General features: G+C 34.4%; 2 protein-coding genes and 1 pseudogene across 4 annotated transcripts; all 3 read right to left on the bottom strand.

Moving 5' to 3' along the window:
• Nucleotides 1–1,361: 1,361 nt before the first annotated feature.
• Nucleotides 1,362–6,589, bottom strand: LOC147386247 (anthranilate synthase alpha subunit 1, chloroplastic-like; annotated as a pseudogene).
• Nucleotides 6,590–6,896: 307 nt separating this feature from the next.
• On the bottom strand, nucleotides 6,897–8,509 carry LOC147386246 (protein COFACTOR ASSEMBLY OF COMPLEX C SUBUNIT B CCB2, chloroplastic-like). 3 transcript variants are annotated; one of them, XM_086423632.1, is made up of 5 exons: nucleotides 8,433–8,509; nucleotides 7,776–7,902; nucleotides 7,573–7,694; nucleotides 7,403–7,460; nucleotides 6,897–7,304 (listed from the first exon to the last, which is right to left on the bottom strand). In XM_086423632.1, exons 2-5 carry the CDS (start codon nucleotides 7,855–7,857, stop codon nucleotides 7,132–7,134), a joined length of 435 nt encoding a protein of 144 aa, XP_086279758.1. In that variant the 5' UTR covers nucleotides 7,858–7,902; nucleotides 8,433–8,509; the 3' UTR covers nucleotides 6,897–7,131. The 3 variants fall into 3 exon arrangements, with proteins under 3 accessions (XP_086279758.1, XP_086279757.1, XP_086279759.1); XM_086423631.1 differs by lacking the exon at nucleotides 8,433–8,509 and adding an exon at nucleotides 8,231–8,383 and having other exon boundaries at nucleotides 7,776–8,095; XM_086423633.1 differs by lacking the exon at nucleotides 8,433–8,509 and adding an exon at nucleotides 8,231–8,380 and having other exon boundaries at nucleotides 7,386–7,460; nucleotides 7,776–8,095.
• A 1,551-nt stretch (nucleotides 8,510–10,060) lies between these two features.
• On the bottom strand, nucleotides 10,061–16,887 carry LOC147386245 (anthranilate synthase alpha subunit 1, chloroplastic-like). The gene is made up of 11 exons (XM_086422849.1): nucleotides 16,430–16,887; nucleotides 16,149–16,333; nucleotides 15,826–16,015; nucleotides 14,626–14,777; nucleotides 13,897–14,012; nucleotides 13,544–13,790; nucleotides 13,407–13,463; nucleotides 13,017–13,169; nucleotides 11,585–11,665; nucleotides 11,017–11,103; nucleotides 10,061–10,527 (listed from the first exon to the last, which is right to left on the bottom strand). Exons 1-11 carry the CDS (start codon nucleotides 16,596–16,598, stop codon nucleotides 10,201–10,203), a joined length of 1,764 nt encoding a protein of 587 aa, XP_086278975.1. The 5' UTR covers nucleotides 16,599–16,887; the 3' UTR covers nucleotides 10,061–10,200.
• Nucleotides 16,888–19,522: the final 2,635 nt, after the last annotated feature.

Raw genomic sequence — 19,522 nt, 5'->3', positions numbered from 1 at the left:
ATATTATTTTTTATGTGTCTTGTGGATTCGATACTGTAAATTAGGATCCAAAAGATAAGAGATATTCAATATAATAAATAGAAACATGATTTATTTTGCCAACGAGTGAAGTTTATTCCATTAAATCTGTCAAACTTCACAAAATCTTGATTCATCATTTTGATTGTTACTATTTTTTTATTCTTTTTTTCCATTTCGATAATACCTTAAAATTGTTAGAACAATTAAACCGAACAATGAAGAAAAGAAGAATATAGTTAATCCAAAATGACGATTTTGAGACGCGCACGAAACACTATCTTTAAGGTGTTATTTGTCTCCACTCCAAATAAAGTTTGCTATCAAATTCTTGACAAAACATCTATTGGTGTATGATTATTATAGTGAAAGAGAGAAGAAAAAAACATTGTAATTTTCATCTTTGGTGGACGACATACATATAAATGTTAATGTGCCTTTATGTTGGATTGCTTCTCTTTAATGGTGAGGTTTTACCTCTTTAAAAATAGTACATCTTCAAAGCACATCCATTAAAATAATCATTGTACTTATTCAAAACTTACCGATTAAAGTGACCATTGTACCTATTCCAAGAATATCTAATTGAAGTAACCATATGCAACTTCTCAAAACTTTTGGGTCACAACTTTTCAAAAGGTAATTATTACAAATAAAAATTGTCACTTTCAAATATTATAATGCATCTTACATGAAACTTTAAAATGAGGGTTATGATGAAGATGTGAACATTGGCGAAAAATCTCTTGAGATTCATAGTCACTAGATTTGTGGCATTGATGGTAGATTTGGGAGCACAAAAATTACTCCACCATGACTAAGATGATCTGTTTGTGACTTATTTGAAAAAATGCCTACTAAAGATGGAGAAGATCAGGGTTCATGGAAATTGTGTCAAGATCCACGGGTATAATGGCTGATTTGACTGCAAGGTTACAGCCAACCCTGTAAAAGACTTAAAAAAAAAAAAAAATGAGCGAGAGCTTGGAATGAATTAACCGGATTTAGAAGCTAAGGGCATGACCGGCCTGATCATGGCCATGATACCATGAAAGATTTCAGATTAAGTGTAAACCCTAATAAATTGATTCTGGTGTGAATTTCCTATTAAATGGGGGCGGATACGTGTGGTTATGTAACTACCCTAACTATAAACATAATCCAGTACAACTCAATACATTTTAATAAAATACAACCTAACTACATTAACTATTTGATTCTATGCATCGGATACATCTTAATAAATTAGAACAGAATTAATACTCTAGTATAACTATAAGTCTCAAACGCTAATATTGATTTCATATCATAGAAAATAAATAACAATAATTTTTCATTTTTCATCAATCTTTCTCCACAAATGTTGATTCAGCAAGATTAATGGCTATTGCAAGACCAGCAGCTTTATTCTCGCACTCTATCTACTCATCGTTGGGAACACTATCAGCCACAATGCCAGCCCCAGACTGAAGATGGGCGACCCATTCCTTACGTTTGTTCACGTTCTTGTGCGAGTACATTGTGTTGTAACGGATCCCAGTTGGGAAAACAATGGTCCCCAAAGCAATTGCTATGTCCATATTGCCGGTAAAGGACACACGCCCGAATCCACCACTATATGGTCCTCACTTGTGACTTCTAACTGAGCTATCAACTCCATAACTCACCTGCTTTGCATTGGAGGTAATAACAATAGAAACAAAAATAAAATAAAATAAAATAAAATTGAGAGAGAATATTGGGAGTAGAAACAAATAAAATTTCAAAGATGAGAAAAATGGTGTGAAACATTGAGGAAAAACTGAATAGGGTCAGTTAACCTTTGTTGCCCCACTAACAGTTCCGACGGGCAATGCAGCATGAAAAGCATTCCAGCACGTTAGATGATCGAGTAACTCCTCTTACTTATGAAAGACAATAGGGTATATGCTTAGGGTCTTTGTGCTTGTATATATGGCAAAAAAAAAGAAAAAGATATGAAATGAATCCTTTCAATGGGCTCAGACACTATTATACTTAGAGATGCAACTTGGTCTGGTTCAAACCGAGAATCAAACCAAACCAATAGCTTTGGGCTGCTTTTGTTAGGAACAAATTGCGATTGGGAGAAGGGTTAAGAAAATGGAGAACAAATCAATTTGGTGCGGTTCTTGGTTCATGGCTTGTATAGTTCTAAACCAAGACGAGGACAAAACCCTTATGTAATACAAAAATATATGTATAATTTATTATGCATTATTTTAGGAATTAGGACATAGATTAGTGACTTTTTTTTATGGATAATTAATGAATTTTTTCATGAATAATTAATGATTATTATAAGAAATTTGATGTTTATTATATATTTATTGTTTTCAATTAAAAATATATTACTTCCGAGAAAGTTTATAGAATATTGGCAACCCATAGAGCCGAACCAAGCCAAACCGACCTTAGTTTGGTTCTATTGGCCTTTTTGTTAAGTTCTAATTCTTATATAGTGGAACAGACTCATGTTGGTTCGATTCCAATTTGGACCCAAACCGAATTATACTAATGTGAAACTAAAAACATATAAGAACAATAAACAAGGCTAAAGCTTCAAAAAAAATATATACAGGTAGAGCAAATCATGTAATTGTCATAATTCAACCCATCATCATCGTTGTATATCGAGATCAAACATTATAGGCAGAGTTGAATTGAGTCCACATACAGAACTCGAAATAGACATTCTTACCGTGGAGCCGATGTGCATGACATGGGAGTATTGTTGTTCTACGTTCATAAGCTTCTCCACCTTCATAGAACTAGATTTTGAGACCTATAGCAATATCTCGTTTAGATATGAGTAGAAAAGTGAACTACAGAAAAATTTGTTAAGCTAATAAATCTCTCTGATTTCTTGAAATGTGAGAATTAAGCCAATCAGACCCCATGTTTGCACCTTATCACAACAACAACATCAATGTAAAAACGAAAAAAATGGAGAAGAAAATTTTATTTCATCCAAAACCCAACTTCTAAAGGTTCCTTACAATTGCATCTCTAGAGAGATGAAAACAAAGAGAATTAATTTTCTTTGGCATGATAGAGATGGGAGTAGAAAACATCATCTAGTGAATTAGAAACATATATGCTTAGACAAAAAATATGGTGGCCTCGGAATTAGGAGACTCGGGGCAATGAACTTGACATTGAGGGGAAAATGGCTTTGGAAGTTTGTGACTGATGGAAATAACTTGTGGAGACAAGTTATATAAGGAAAGTACGACTCTAGATGGACGAGGTGGGAAAGCAGGTTAGCTAGACATCCCCATGGATGTGAGATGTGGACAGGCATCATGAAGATCATTCCGCTATTCGAACTGAGAATCAAGTTCAAAATAGGTCAAGGCAACTGGGTAAGATTTTGAGAAGATATTTGGTGTGGAAACTGACCACTTATGGAGGTATTTCCCAATTTGTATTCCATATCCTCAAAAAAAGGAAGTCCAATAGCATTATTCCAACGACCCATAGGTGGAGAATGAACATGAGACTTTCGATTTCGGAGAGGTCTCGACAATTTGAAATTTGAAGAAGTTGGTAGATTAGTTGATGGAGCTTCGTGTATCGAATTACTTATGGGAAGGGAAGATGAGAGAGAGTGTGGATGGCAAGTAAGGATGGAAGGTTTTCGGTGCGTTCCTTTTAACATTCCTTGTGCAATAATGGTGACTTCTTTTCCTTATATTTCAATTTGGGGTCTAAGAGTACTAAGTAAAGTTGTTTTCTTCACATGGACGACGTCTTTAGGAAGGATTCAAACGGTGAATTTTTTTATGCAACGTGGTTTGTGAGGGACGAGTTGTTGTGTGCTATGTATGGATAATGGAAAATCATTGGATCATCTTCTTCTTCATTGTAAGTTTGTATATGGTATATGTGTTCATTTTTTGGAAATTGTATAGAGTTATAACCTGTCTACCACAAAAAATAAATGAACTCTTTACCTGTTGGTCATCAATTGGTCACTCTTTTGGTGGCACGAAGAGACTGCTGTGGAGTATTACACCATTCGCAACCTGTTGGAGGGTGTGGCTTGAGAAGAATATGTGTATCTTTGAGGGGAAACAAAAAGATTGTATAGATACAATTATATCCATTTTAAGTCTTTTTTTTTTAGTCCAAAGTCTTTAAGAAGTTTACGGGATTTTTCTTTGAAGATTTTATTTTTAATTAGGATGGGATTTGTTGTATTCCTCGTGAGTAGCATCTTGCTACAAGGTCTTGCTAGGTTGGCCATCTTGACTGGTTTGGTTCTGTTTTATGAATGAAATGCTATTTATAAAAAGAAAAAAAAGGAAAATCATTTCTTAAAGAAACTTAGCAAGTCTGGAGCACACTTTAGCCATGGATGAAAACACTTGTTAACAAGTCTATTAGGGAAAAGAAAACTTAAGTGATATTTAATTAGGATTTGGTGTAATTAATGTTGAATTGCATAGTTGTCATCTACTTTCTAATTATGTAATAATATTTTGAAAAAAAATATAAACTAATATGCATCTCTCAAGATTATTAGATTGATAGAGGGGCAAGTTGGATGAAACAAACGAGAATCAAGATTGTCTCTCCCAAGTCCCAAGTCCCAACCCATAAAAAGGGGATAACGAGAATCACACCTTGTATTTTGTTTTGACCAAACACATGTAAATGCTATTTTTTTTTTCCACACAAATGAACTATAAACTCCATAGAAACAAATATTCAATCTAATATTCATACCTATGCACATGCCAATAAAACCCACGATAACACATCAAACTTAGCATTACTGTAGAGGATCAAATTAATAAGATAGCCAAGGATTACCAATGATGCAACACAGACAAGAACGATTTGGAGATTCCATCTAAGAAAAATTATTCATGTAAATTAAAGGAAGGGAGTGATAAATTTGGGGTCCAACTCAAAACCAATTGGCAATGAGTGAAGATGTTGAGGAGCTTATAAGGAGAGAGACAAGGCAATTTGTGTTTGATGTGGCACTAAACTCAACACAGCCCCCGCACATGTGGACCAGACTTGGCCAAAGCATGTGGAGATATGAATTGTGTGACGTGGAGGAGAGAAAGGCCCGCTCTGATACCATGATACATTTGAGGACCCAACTCAAAATCAATTGGCAATGAGTCACAATGTGAAAAAGCCTAAATTTGATGGTTCGGACTCGTCAAATTTCATAAAATTCAACAGATAAAAAGGTCAAATTGGCATCGAATTTTTCATTGCCAAAATTTTATTTTTGACGGGTCAAAACTGTCAAATTAATGAATGATGAGAGAAATTCGACAACTCTAAGCCTAATTTGGGAACATCAAGAATTTCGACGGTCCTAGATCGTCAAAATTCAATGTATAAAATCCGTTGGCCTTGGCCCATCGATTTTTTCTGTCTAATTTTTCAGTTTTCACGTAGTGAGTGGAGAGGCCCGGGAGCTTATAAAGAGAGAGACAAGGCAATGTGTGTCCGATGTGAGACTAAACTCAACATATAGGACCTTTCCAACATCATTTTGTCCTTAATCAACCAGCATTATGTGCTCAACCCATTGTTTTTCATCGTGCAACAACTGCTTTTTCAGCATCTCATCCTCTTCATCTGTCCTCCCTCGCCTAATAGTCCCAGTGAGCGGTAGGTTAACAATCTTCTTCTGTCAAAAGAAACAAGGCAGCACATGTCATTATTATTGAATGTCAAGGAAGAGATCAACATGATAAAAATAGGAAGCCTCTCCAATTATAATGATAACTAGAGTTTGCTTGTGCCTATGGCTCAGTCATTCTCTTTGGAGTTAAGGGAGTAAAAGGAAAGAAAATAAAGTGGTAGGGTATTATTGAAAAGGGTTACATAATAGGGCAAAGAAAATAAAGTTGAAGGGATATTCTTGGAAAGGAAGGAGAGAAAAAGGGGAATAAAGAGAATTTTTCCATGAAGTTTGTGGCGGGATTAAATCCCTACCCCTACTGAGGGATAAGAAATTGATAAATTGACAAACTTGGACATCTACAGTGTAAGGATGGAAGTCCATTTCCTAGCTCAATGAGAAATACAGTGTAAGGATGGAAGTCCATTTCTTAGCTCAATAAGAAATTCAAATAGTATCTTGAAACACTTTAGTCACCATAAGAGTATATAAATTCACCTTCTCCACACGGGTGAGAATTCAGGGCTTGAACCAACCAAAATGCATCCTCTAGCCTGATTAAGAATGAAATATATAAACAAAGTCAGAAAATACTGTACACTATAAAGTAAACTATTCAAGAAAGAGGCTTATAGGTTTAGTTAAATTATTGACAGCTTTGCAGAAGAGAAGACACACTTGTAAGTAAGTCATAAATGGACTTGGCTTCACAACTTTTAAAGCTCTGTAAACTTCAAACGGGTCTGTAAATGTTCGACGCTCAAAACGTTGACTTAAAACGATCTGGAATTTGTCTACTGCCGTGATATGTTCTTTCGCTTGTAGTACAGCCTTCTTATATGTGTCACCGGTCATTGTTGACTTCTTCAATGAAGAACCAAACTGGGAAGTATGTTGCATCACTTGTAGGAAAAATGTAAAGAATAAATAATTAAAGAACATTATCATAATGATCTACTCACAGCGCTATAGGGTTTTTAAAATTTATTTTTTTTGATCTGTAGCTACGGTTTTGGTCGTCGCTGTAAAAGCTTTTGAAAAAAAAAAATTTCAATTTTACACCAGCCCCCTCTTGTATTGCTGAATATTAGAGATACCCCTATTGTTTTGAAATTGATGACTTTGACCCCAGACATCAGCATTGCTGAATATGTTTTGAAATTGTTACCTATTACCGGACTGTGATACAAATTCTCACCAGACATCCTTGACGAGTTACTGATTTTACTTTTATGTTACAAAAATTAATGGACATTGAGTAATTAAAACAAAATATCTTACAAATACTGAAGTGCGATGTAATGTAAATATGTAAGGAACAAACCCAACTCTCCATCGCCATTATTTTCTAGTAGACTTTGCATTGAACTGTGCTAGATCACCATATCTTCATCTAACGTCCGCCTCCTACATAATGGACACGTGGCACAATCATACTGTTGCTACCTGTCAATGCAATCTTTGTGAAACAAGTGACTGCATTTCAACTCCTTGATCTCTTCTCCTTCCTCAATTTTTGATAAACATATGGCGCATTTCTCTCCAAAACTATTCATCTTCAAGCATACACCATTAACTAGTTTGCCCCTTCTACAAAAAAATTCTAGCTCCGCTCCTGTTCAAAGTAAACATCCTATAATGTCAGCTACATGGCTGGCTGGGTAACTGCTCATATAATTTTTCTGTCTTATCATACCCCCTTCAGAAATTTACCCATATATGGGAGAGCAATCGAAAATGCCGCCAAAGAAAGACCCAAAACCTCTGATATCTGAATGACAAAAGCAAAACAAACCAAAATTAAGGCGATTTGACAGAAACCCAAACATAATATCGATAATTATTATACAAAGATAGTACCAATGAAGGTAGAATTCACTTACGAGCTGCGCAGGAGTGGTGGGTGAAGGTGAAGTGGAACCGATGAAGTGGTTCAAGAGAAGTAGTGAACCAAAAGTGTATCCTATCCATCTGGGTAAGTATGATTCGTCCAACCCACGAATCCCTGAACCCCAAAAATAAAAAACCCTCAACAGTTAAATCAAAGAAATAAAAGAGAGACAACAATTGAGGGAAATTCATTGACCAAGTGTGAAACGAAGAACAGAGAGGTTGAGCTGTTGTTGTTTTGTTTCTGTGGAATCGTCGAGACGAGATGAAGAGAGCATCCTGCACCTTCTTCTTTTTTGAGCCACGTGGTATTTATTTTTGATCTTTGATGATGAATCAGATTAAGATGATTGTGTCAACAAGTAATAGAAAGAAACGTATAAAGAAAAGAAGAAGTAATAGAGAGAAAAAGATAATGGTGAATGTGTGGAGATTTGAGAAGAAATCCAACAGAGGACATGCCATATATGCTTCTCGCAAAGAAGCACATAGGGGTTGAACACACATGCTTAACACCTGCACACGCACACACAAAAATGCCTATTTACCAGTTTTCTTTCTTCTTGGAATAATAGAAATGAGCTTTATGCCTATTTACCAGTTTTCTTTCTTTTTGGAATAATAGAAATGAGCTTAAGTATACTTATTTACCAGTTTTCTTTCTTCCATTTTTGGTTCTGCTGCCCATGACAAAAATGTCACAACATCTTTCCCCATATGCACCAAAATTACAAAAGCTCAAGTCGATAATAAACTACGGTACACTTGGTGTCACTCAATTTCTTGTGTTTCGAATTAAAACTAGAAAAATCTAGGGCATTATATAAAATTTCAATTCAGAAAGGAAATTGACCTTGAATTGAATGAAACCCAGATGAATCTATGATGAAGAGGAGCTCCACCGGATCTTCAGCTAAAAAAAACTTACAATATTAATTCAAAATATTAGCATCTAATCTGCGAAAGCAATGCATAGGGCAGTTCACTATCATTTTAGTCGTAAGAATATTCCAAGAGAGTTACTATCAACACAATAATTTTTACTAATAAGGCACCAATCCATATATAAACAACTTAATTTCAAAAGGATTGGTGCGTTGTAAGTAAAAGTCGGTGTGACAATAGAATTTCTCATATTCTAAACAGCAAAGTGAATTTATTTTACGTTTTGACAAATGATGAAGTTGTCGATGGATGCTTCACCAAAACCCTACGGGGCAGACTATTAGCACCCAGTTTTTTGTTTGTCTCATCCACTTAAATGTTATTTTCTAATAAATAGTAAAATTACTTGCTACCCACTTAAAAAAAGACTGATTTTTAATTTGGTAAGAAGATATCGAAAATATTTATTGAGACTCGGTAGGAGCCTACTGAATCTATTTGAAAAGACTCGGTAAGAACCAACTGATTGCGATACTATAGGAATCTATTGAATCCTTTTAAGTAGATTCAATAGAATCTTGCAAAATTTATGCAAGAGAATTCAGTACTGACCTACCAAATGAAATTTTAATTGTTTTTTTCTTTTTTCTTTCACTACTGAGATTGTCTAACAACTACTAAATTAGGAGTTGGGATTTCCCTGATCATTACTAATTTATTTTACAACTTTTAAGGGTATTGCTTCTTATACCACAAGATCCTTGTAGAAACCCTAGTTAAAACTTACGTAAATGCAAAGAAGAATAATGAGAAAGAGGGAGAGATCAATGAATAATGAGATAGAGAGAGAAGAAAAAGAAGTGGGATGAAGAGGAGACGGAATGAGATTTGATTGGGATGATAAGTGTGCGAGAAGAACTCATAAAGTTAAAATAGGTTGGTGCAAATAACAAACCCCCCCCCCCCCCCCCCAAGACACTTGGGGTAATGATTGCATGGAAAGTCAATTTCCATGAAATTTGAAATCCACAAACAAGTAATGGTGGAAAAAATGGTACTTGGAAAATAAATTTTATTGTTTGATTGCATCTAAAAAAAATTTAGGGAAAAAAATCTGAGAGAGAGATGGCCGGCGACGATGGCAAAGAGGGTGGGGGTTGAATGTGGTGGTGGTGGAGGAGGAGAAGAAGAAGAATAGAGTAGATTAGGATTTTCATTTGAGGCAAGGGTGAATTGCATTTTCTCATGACTAGTAGAAAAGTGAAATTCAACATTTATTATTTTTGGATGAAAGTGAAAATTCATTTTCAATGAAAGGATGCAATCAAACACATGAAAAATCACGTTAGCTTTCTAACTCATTTTAATTTCATGCCAAATCAAACAAACCCTAAATTTCAAAGAGTTCAAAGCTAGCATTTTTTCTCGAAGCTAAAGGACAACCTAAAGTGAGTTTTGTATGGACGCATTGGCACGACCAATAAATAAGTGGGAGTCAAGAGCCAGCGATCGAGAGTGTTGTCCCATTCATCTATAACAGTATCTTTGTGGCACGTTTTGCTTGGAGATTAAATACACCGGGCTGTGTATCATATAGAAAACAACTAGACACCATTCCCATTCAACTATCAAATTAGTCATTTCTTAACATACTACCTTTAGATTATATAATTTAGAAAGTTGAAGTTTTATTAAATTTGGACTTGTCCCTCTCCTCTTTTCTTCAAATACATGCATCAATCCTTCTCCAAAAATGTAGATTCCGCAAGATCAATGGCTCTCGCAAGTCCCGCGGCTTTGTTCTCGCACTCTCTGTGCTCATCATGGGGATTGCTATCAGCCACAATGCCAGCTCCAGACTGAAGATGGGCAACCCATTCCCGGCGTTTGTTCACGTTCTTGTAGGAGTACATTGTGTCATAACGGGTTCCGGTTGGGAAAACAATGGTCCGCAAAGTGAGTGCCACGTCCATATCCCCAAAATATGAAATCCACCCGAATCCTCCACTATAGGGTCCTCGCCTTGTCACTTCCAGCTCATCTATCAACTCCATGGCTCGCACCTGCTTTGTGACACTACCGTCATAAATTCATGTAATAGATACTAGACCAAGTTGCAGATTTATGAAGATTTTTATCAGCAAATATTAAAGGATAAGGTAATTATTGGTAAAAAAATTTAATCTGAAACTCAGACTAAACTTCGAAGGAGCATACTCCCATAGCAGTGCCATTTCCGGACTCACTATGCAATGATCCTCACATTGGTCTGATTGGGATCCTAACCATCCAATTTGTTAGGACCAACTTGGTTATCTCCTCAACGGGCCCTTTCAATCACAATCAGGGGAGGATAGTTTCTTCTAAGCCCCCATCCTTGCTCGAGTATTCCAGCATTCGTATAACAGGAGTTCAGATTTAGTAACATCATGAAACTCAGTCAACTAAGTCAGATGGCTTATAACCACAGCTGACCACATAAGCACCAAAGACAAGAAAAACTAATAGTGAAGCATTAAGGATGAGAAATTAAATAGGGCCAGTTACCGAACCTTAGGTGCCCCACTAACTGTTCCAACAGGAAGTGTCGCACGTAAGGCATCCCAGCATGTGAGATCCTCAAGTAATTCTCCTGTAACCTACAAAAGACATAGAATTTTTCCTTAGGGGCTTTGAGCCTATATACATGGAAACACCTTTTTCATACCATAAACACCTTTGAAGATTGAGAAATGCAGAATAAATATGGTAATGCGAAAGAGAAAGCAATGTCAATGGGTGGAAACCACTGTTATACTACTACAATTTGAAATAAACAAAGAAAGAATAGAAAGAGTAGAATTATGTGCTAGTGAAATTCTAAAATATTGCCTCATGGGCAATGATTTTCATGGGTACAAAAACGGTACGAGTGCATCCAATTGAAACTATTATTCAAACTTCTCTCCTCCTTATCATCACTATTTATGTAAATGAATGGTTAGAGAGTCGATTCACGTTCACATTTGTACGGAATTTTATAATCTCTCTTGTTAATTAGCTAAGATTCACAGAGTTCAAATCAGTTAATAGTTACAAATTGAGCCCACAATAAAAATTGGAAGCAGACATTATTCTCACCGTAGAGCTGATGTGCATAACATGGGAGTATCGTTCTATTGCCATCAGTTTCTCCACCTTCACAGAGCCAAATTTCGCGACCTGCAGCACTAGTCAAGTTAGATCCTAACTGATATATTCAAGGCACAAGAAAACAATATGAACAGAAGAATTGAGTTTGTAATTGATAACTATGTAGCATTAGTTTGTTAGTGTTAAATTGAGGACTTGAGATCATCACTGGTGGTGCCACATCAAAGTCCAAACTATATACGATCAGTATCCTTTCACATGTAAACCATTGTCCTTTTGGAAATTACATTGCATCCCAAACCCGAGTTCCAAAGTTGCTTACAACGGGAACCTTTCCTTAAAGAAAAAGTACCAATTCACGTGCGCACAAGTTGGCCATGTATGAAAAGCTCTTGTTAACAACTCTATTAGGAAGGACAAACTTAATAGATTTTTATTTATTTATTTTTTTGGGCATAATTAATTCCCAAGTATATAATTTTCATTTACTTTGTATTTGCATAATGATATTGTAAAAATTATGAATTGATATGCATATATTAGACAAAGCAAGCAACAAGTCAGATGTAAAAAGGGAGAATGTGGCCATGTTTGACACGATTACAGAAGAATGCAACAATAAGTAATGTACAGAGAACATTCAAGATTCTTACCATGCAGACCTCACTTTCGTTTTCAGTAGTATCAACATAGAAATTGTATGATGCTTCCCTAATCATCTGATTTATAGATGTTAAATATAGTAAATTATATGGTCATTATATGCTTGATATTCTTTGACTTTCAAACCGATGCAAGGTTTATGGTTTAGTGTGGTATTGTAATTTTATTCAATTGATAGAGGGTATTATTTACGATATGATAATATACCTTTTGATATTAATCAGTAAAGTTATTTCAGTTCGGCATGTGGATTTTTCAGGTATGTTTACAAATGATAACTACAGCTGTCCTCATTTAATAACTAACCGAACACATGTGCATTTTTTGGTTTTGTTTTATGTTTTTACACAATGACTTGTACACTCCATAGAAACAAGTGTTCAATCAAATATACCTACCCATACACATTCCAATACCCGAGAGGTTGGAGATGAAGTAGAAGGCTTCATACAAATACTAGTCTAGATAACAAATAATTTAGCCACATCTTTGTAAACGATAAAGACAAATGATATAGACAATGATTAAGCAAATCTAGGCAATGAAACAATTTTTTAGCCCTTAGACATTGATCTTGGAATCTTAACAAAAAGAATGAAGTTGAAGAAATAATACGAAAAATTAGCCTTACTTTGGAGGTTTGAGTGCATAAGATAGCCAAAGAAAATAAATGATGCAAAAGAGACAAGATGGGTAAAATATGATTTTGGAAATCCCGTCCAATAAGACTTTTCATGTTAATTAAAAAATGGATTACCTGTCCAACATCATTACGACCCAAATCAACTAGCATAATGTGCTCGGCACATTGCTTTTCATCGTTCAACAGCTGCTTCTCTAATATCTCATCTTCTTTGGTTTTCTTACCTCTTCTAACAGTCCCAGCAAGCGGTCGGCTAACAATCTTATTCTGGAAACATAAACAGGGTTGCACAACTCTAAACCCAACTGTTTTATACGAAAAAGAACTTAAAAGAACATTATTTTGTGCAAGATTTAATGTAAATTATGATGAATAAATTCCTTTATATAGTATTATAATGCATATAATAAATAGTAAATCCATGAACAACTTGGTTAGCTCGGTGAGAAAGTTAATTCGAAACTCAAATTATCTTAGCCACCATAAGTAGTTGTATCAGTTCACCTTGCTGACACGGGTTAGAATTTCGGGGCTTGAAGCCACTAAGATGCATCCCCGGGCCTGATTAAGAAAGAAAATATAATTAAAATCAATATTAACATGCTGAAATTATTAAAAGCTGTAGAGAAGAGTAGACATACCTGCAAATACCCCATATACGGACTTGGATTAACGACTCTTAATGCTCTATAAACCTCAAACGGGTCTGCAAATGTTCGGCGCTCAAAACGTTGGCTTAACACAACCTGGAATATATCTCCAGCTAAGATATGTTCTTTAGCCTGCAGTACAGCTTTCTTGTATTCCTCACTTGTCATTGATGAACTCTTTAATGAAGAACCAAAATGGCGAGTATATAAATTCACAAAACCAGAAGTTATCTTCGGGCTAACAATAGACAATCAATTCAAATATACTGTCAGTGAGTGGTCGTAGGAAACTAATGTAAAGAAGGGTATATATACATTATTACGGATGTAAATGATCTACTCACATGGCTATATTTTGTACTTTGGACACTAAAAGTTCTAATCGGTTCATTCCATCATCAAAGGCCTCCTTAACTGAAGAGTATCGATCTAGTTGCACCCAATGAATCAAAAATGCTTTCTGGGGAAAAAAAGAGAATACCCAACGATCAAAGCTACAACTATTAAATTCCATTAAATTTAGTCATGGGAATTTTCCAGCAATAGGAATCTCGACATAAAATTTTTGGTTTCACGTAAGTGAAAAATTCAGGAAAACTATAAAATGAAGCCATTATTGGTGTACAAATTTGACTGATAACATAGAAATATTGCCAGGAATTTCGGGTTTAATATTTATATTTTAGCAAAAAATCAAAATGTAGTACTTGGTGTACTGATCTTTACTGGAAAGAGAGTATGCGAGTTTAAGTTAAGAAAACATCAATTAATGCATGAATGTGCATCAGATAAAGTTGTCTGACATAGCATTTTTTTGACCAAATGGTACGCTCTGATATTATAGTGGCAAGAAATGCCAAAAAAAAGGATACATTATTCGAATCAAATATACATTTGAGATACTAGAATGTATGTCCAATGCAGGAAAAAGGATAAATTCAACGACGAATTTGGCTAATTCGGCGGACCTTGGCGTTGAATTCACCAGTTTTTCACATAGTGGTTAAACTTGAATTTAGTGTATTCGGTAAGAAACCAATAATGTTAAAGGTTAATGGTAAAAGTTTGACTACCTTCTCTACAAGATCAAATACGATCACATCATCATAGAGGCCTAGATGAACGTCCGGAATGTTTCGATCATCAGCAGGTGCACTTGAGAATGGGAGCTTTTTCTTCTCCACATAACGCACAGTATCATATGAAAAATATCCCACCCATCCACCTGTTCATAATAGCAGTGAATCATTATGGATGGCTTTCAATATTATTCCGACATTCGTCACAGATTTGGAATGTCAGTGAGAAAAGAAATAGGGTAAATTACCATTTCATGCGCTGAAGCCATCACTTTAAATTTAGAATAAATGCCCGGATCTCGCTACCTCATGTTCATGCATGTTTTAGGAATTAAAATGAACAATGTACTGAAATGGGCAATTTAACAAAAGTTGTGCATATTTTGGGAATTTTCTCAAAGAAATAAAAGTAGCAATTTTCCACGGCTAAACGACGACATGGCATCTTTGTCGTGAATTTATAACATCGAACGTGTAACTTAAACACCGAGAGATAACTACAATTTTCTCCAAAGCTAAATGACATTGGAAATCTTTGTCGTGAATTTATAACATCAAACGTGTAGCGTAGATACAGAGAGATAACTATAATATTCTCCGAAGCTAAACGACATAGGAAATCTCGGTCGTGAGTTTATAACGTCAAACATGTAATGTAAATACCGGAAGATAACAATAACTATAACTGTAATATAATTAATCAAATAGAGATGCGGAATGGCTTTGACTAAAGACATACATTAGGCCAAATGAACCCATATGACTCCACAATCTATCTCCTTGAGAACCAAGAAGCTGAGTGTTCTATTTATAACAACCCAATAAGTTACCAAATCTTATAACAACCCAATAACAAGCTATCTCCAAAATCAACAATAATTCTCAGAAAAACTTAATTTCTTATATCCAAGCTTTATCTATAGAAATTAGAGAAGCCAATTTACAGAGAAATCAGATATCAACAATATCATCAAGGTTTAAAATTGAAATTGAGTCACAAATTCATGATCAATGGATCCGCCTTAACTCTCAACTATGTGCATGCATGCACTTTAGCATATCAAATTCAGACTAAAATTAACAAGTATTCAAATACTGATTAAACTACAATGTCGAAATTGGATCACAAATTCATGTTCGATTTTGCCAAAACGAAATCAAAATTAAATCTTACTAACATTCCAATTTTCTTACCACAAAATGCATCTGGAAGCTCATCAATAACTTGGGGATTCCATCCCTCCATTAGTCTCCGTGGAATAACCATTGGATCCTCAACAAATTCCTCTGTTCTAAGCCCCTCTTCATGATCCATAATTGTAACAAAATTCCCTTTTGCCACAATTTCCATAGTCGGATGAGCTCCAATCACACTATATCGTCCCTAATTAATAAAATTAAAATTAAAAAATAAAATAAAAAATAAAAAAAAAAATAAAAAAAACAAACGAAATAAACCTAAAATTTTCTTGTTAGAGAAAATCTACTCTAACAAAAGTAAAAGAAGCAGAGCTTACAACATTGGTTCCACGAACACCCTGTTCTACCGATTCAAACAGAAAGCTTGGTGCCTCACGATCATCTTCTTTAACCAGACATCGATACGCAAGAATCGGAGTCAAATGATCCGAAAAGATACATCTTTGTAGCGGAATTAAATTTCCATTCTTTGAAGCTTCTGCGAACTTCACCGAATCGTTAACTAGAGAAAAAAAAAAACAGAAAAATCATCAAAAAAATTTAAAATGTCGAACTTTTCTCTGTTATATATAACTACAAGGAAGATATAGAGAGATACCTAACGATGCAGAAGAGAGAGAGGAGCGAATCAAAGTAGTAATGCATGCGCGGGATCGTGAGATGCGGAGAGAGCTTGAGCTTCTACTGTTAATGGAGCTAACGGAAAATGGTCCAGATGGACGGAAAGATGACGGAGAAAACACGGATGAAACAGCTAGGGATTGCATGGTTTCAGAGCTCGAAATTTCTTTCTGTTGGATTCAAATGGTTTTCTACGAGTTGGGCTGTACTATTGAAGGTGGTGAAGGCAAGCTTATTTATAGATGAAAATGTAACTAGGGACTTTTCCGTTGGACACTTTCCATCAAACAGACGGTTTTGATTAGAAGAAAAACCCAGATTTCCTAGAGATCAGCTCGGTTTATGGCGATACTTCTAACCACTATCTCAACAGTCAGTTTAAGGGTGAGTGTCAAACGGTTGTGAGACTAATTTTTTTCATGAGATAGAAAGAGCATCACACGTAGAAATGGAAATCAATTTTCAAAATTTTTTTTTTTAAATTTTTCTAGAAAATAATACGGATAGCTTCAAATTTAAAAGATGAACGGTGAGATGAAAGAGTTGTTTTAAAAATATTCTCAAAACTTAATTTCCTATCTTTTTATTTTCTAGAAAATTAGGAGCCGCTTTCCTTATTTGAAAGAGTAAATTAATTTAGAAAGATATGGAAATATCCTTTCATGTCAGTTGCTGGTTTAGATAATGGGAAACTTACCTAATCTGCCTGCTTTGGTTCCTTTGTAACTTTCCACTTATGGAAAGTTTATAATCTAGAAAATAAAAAGGGATGATAGGTTCAACGAATTTTGTTTCTCTATTAAATAATTGGATGATGGATTCAACGAATTTTGGTTCCCTATTAAATGTGATAAGGATGTGAGTAACCAACCAAATAAAAATTTGTGATTATTTAAAGTGAATCTCGAGGCATTCAGATCGATTCGATCGATTTTCTTCCATAACATGAATGTATTGCTATCCAATGAACCCAAGCTCAGGATAACATCATTACCACTCATGGTAAATTTTTAAGACTAATTACCAATATCATCTAGAAAGTTCCTTACCTATCTTGGGCCCACAGCCCACTACTGGTAGTTTCATCATCTTTGTCGTCGTCATCATCATTTTTGTAAAATTTGGGATTGATTTAATGAGGTCTGATTTTCCATAACTAGGAGTGGCTCCAACTTTGAAGTGGCAAATTTGCGTCAAATTTCTAAGGAATCCTCTTCATTATAAGACATGTGGCATTTTCTATTTATTTCACGTCTTTACGTCACAACGTGAAAAAAGTCTATATTTGACTGCCCAAGACTGTCGAATTTCATAAAATTTGATGGACCAAGACACTAAATTTTACATTGTCAATTTTTTTTTTTTTTTTTTTTTTCGATAGATTGAAATCATTAAATTAATGGAGGATGGGAGAAATTTGATGATTCTAAGCCGTCGAACTGCGGATCATCAAAATTTTCAACGGTCATAAGCTGTCAAATTTTGTATTCTAAAATTTGTTGGCTCTGGTCTGTCGAATTTTTTTGTCAAAATTTTCAGTTTTCACATAGTACGTTTCCACCAACATTTAAATATCTCTTTTGAAATGTCACGTGGAATCCAATGTCGAGGGTTCCTTCAAAATTTTGAAACGGGCTGCCCTCTGCAAAGCTTTTTTTCATGTGCAAAGGCACATGTATCAAAGGGGCTTATCTATAACTGAAAAGATTTATAAAATATTTTTTTTTAATATTACAGAGTAAAAAGGATATTTTTATAATTTTAAAAATTAATCGTACGTCATTTTAGGGTTGGGCTGCAAATTTTTTGTATACCAAAATGGCCGTATTTATATTTCGTTGAATGCAAAGGTCAGTGCATTCACATGATCCAAAATTTGATTTTGAAGTACTTCCGCCTTCTCTCGTTACAATTGTAAAGATATATGCTGAAAATTATGAAAATCCTGTTTTACAGCTCTATTCATTTTAATTTCGAAAATGATAAATTATCATTTTAAAAATTAATTTTTTTTTACTTTGTTTAGTAAATATTTTAATTAAAATAGAGAAAAAAATTATTGTTCATGAAGTAGAAATTTATTTAATTTACTGAAATTAAATAGGGAAAATATCTCCAGCCAATAAAACATGAAGATTTTAAATATTTTACTTATAAAAATGATAATTTATCATTTTTGAAATTAAAATGAATTGTGTTGATAAGGAAATTTTACAAAAAAAAAAAAAAAAAAAATCAACCTTTTTGAGATCCTTTTAATGAATCTTCCTTCATTCAATTATGGGGAGTGCTTCGACTGACAATCTTAGGATGACAAAATACTTACAAAATTTTTTACTAGAGAATTTTTTATTTTTGTCTTAGAAAAAAGATTGATATTAAGGACTAGACCAATATGGATATCAGAGACAATATCAATAAATAAATTAAGATTGAGACTAATTATTCTCAAATAATTGATAAAATTGATAAGAAATATCTTTTTTATCTCACGATTTATACTCTCCAGTAATTTCAATTGCGCTTATATTCACCACTGTAGGAATTGGGTTTAAGCTTTCCCCATCCCATTCTCATCAATGGACTCCTGAGGTATATGAAGGAGTGCGGTTTGTTCAATAAATTCTTACCTCTATATCTATCTCTAAGATGTTTGGTGTTTTTCAAAATTTTGTGGACATGTATAAGAGAAAATGCTATCCCCACTCAGACCAAGACACAACTTCTACCAATTTTTGTCTTATGTGACTTAAAATTTTATTAAATGACTAGGATTTCCATGGTCCAGAATATTAGAGAATCAAAAATTTTGATTTTTTGATTCAGAGTTGTTTTCGAAAGTGATGATAATGAAATCAAATTTATAAACATGAAACAATCTCCTGAGTAGTTGATCATCATGTAATAAAGGCTATAATTTCGAAAGTATTTCTAAAATTTAATTTTCTATCTTTTTTTTTTCAAGAAAATCAGGAGTGGCTTTCCTCATTTGAAAGAAAGAGTACATTTAGAAAGATATGGAAAGAGAACGCTTACTTGGTAACTAAATAATATCTATAGGATAGGAAAT

This window comes from Akebia trifoliata, chromosome 14, assembly GCF_017979445.1.
Source record: "Akebia trifoliata isolate Shusen 1 chromosome 14, ASM1797944v1, whole genome shotgun sequence".
Taxonomy (NCBI): Eukaryota; Viridiplantae; Streptophyta; class Magnoliopsida; order Ranunculales; family Lardizabalaceae; genus Akebia; species Akebia trifoliata.
This window is presented reverse-complemented; position numbering and strand designations above follow the sequence as displayed.

What these genes read in the sequence shown, in the direction of transcription:
- LOC147386246 (XM_086423632.1), bottom strand. Translation starts at nt 7,857, where the DNA reads ATGCTCTCTTCATCTCGTCTCGACGATTCCACAGAAACAAAACAACAA. An exon ending in TGTTCTTCGTTTCACACTTG is followed by an intron (nt 7,695 to 7,775) that starts GTCAATGAATTT and finishes TTTGGGGTTCAG; the next exon opens with GGATTCGTGGGTTGGACGAA. An exon ending in GATTGCTCTCCCATATATGG is followed by an intron (nt 7,305 to 7,402) that starts GTAAATTTCTGA and finishes TACTTTGAACAG; the next exon opens with GAGCGGAGCTAGAATTTTTT.
- LOC147386245 (XM_086422849.1), bottom strand. Translation starts at nt 16,598, where the DNA reads ATGCAATCCCTAGCTGTTTCATCCGTGTTTTCTCCGTCATCTTTCCGT. An exon ending in GCTTCCAGATGCATTTTGTG is followed by an intron (nt 14,778 to 15,825) that starts GTAAGAAAATTG and finishes TATTATGAACAG; the next exon opens with GTGGATGGGTGGGATATTTT. An exon ending in AAAGTACAAAATATAGCCAT is followed by an intron (nt 13,791 to 13,896) that starts GTGAGTAGATCA and finishes GTCTATTGTTAG; the next exon opens with CCCGAAGATAACTTCTGGTT.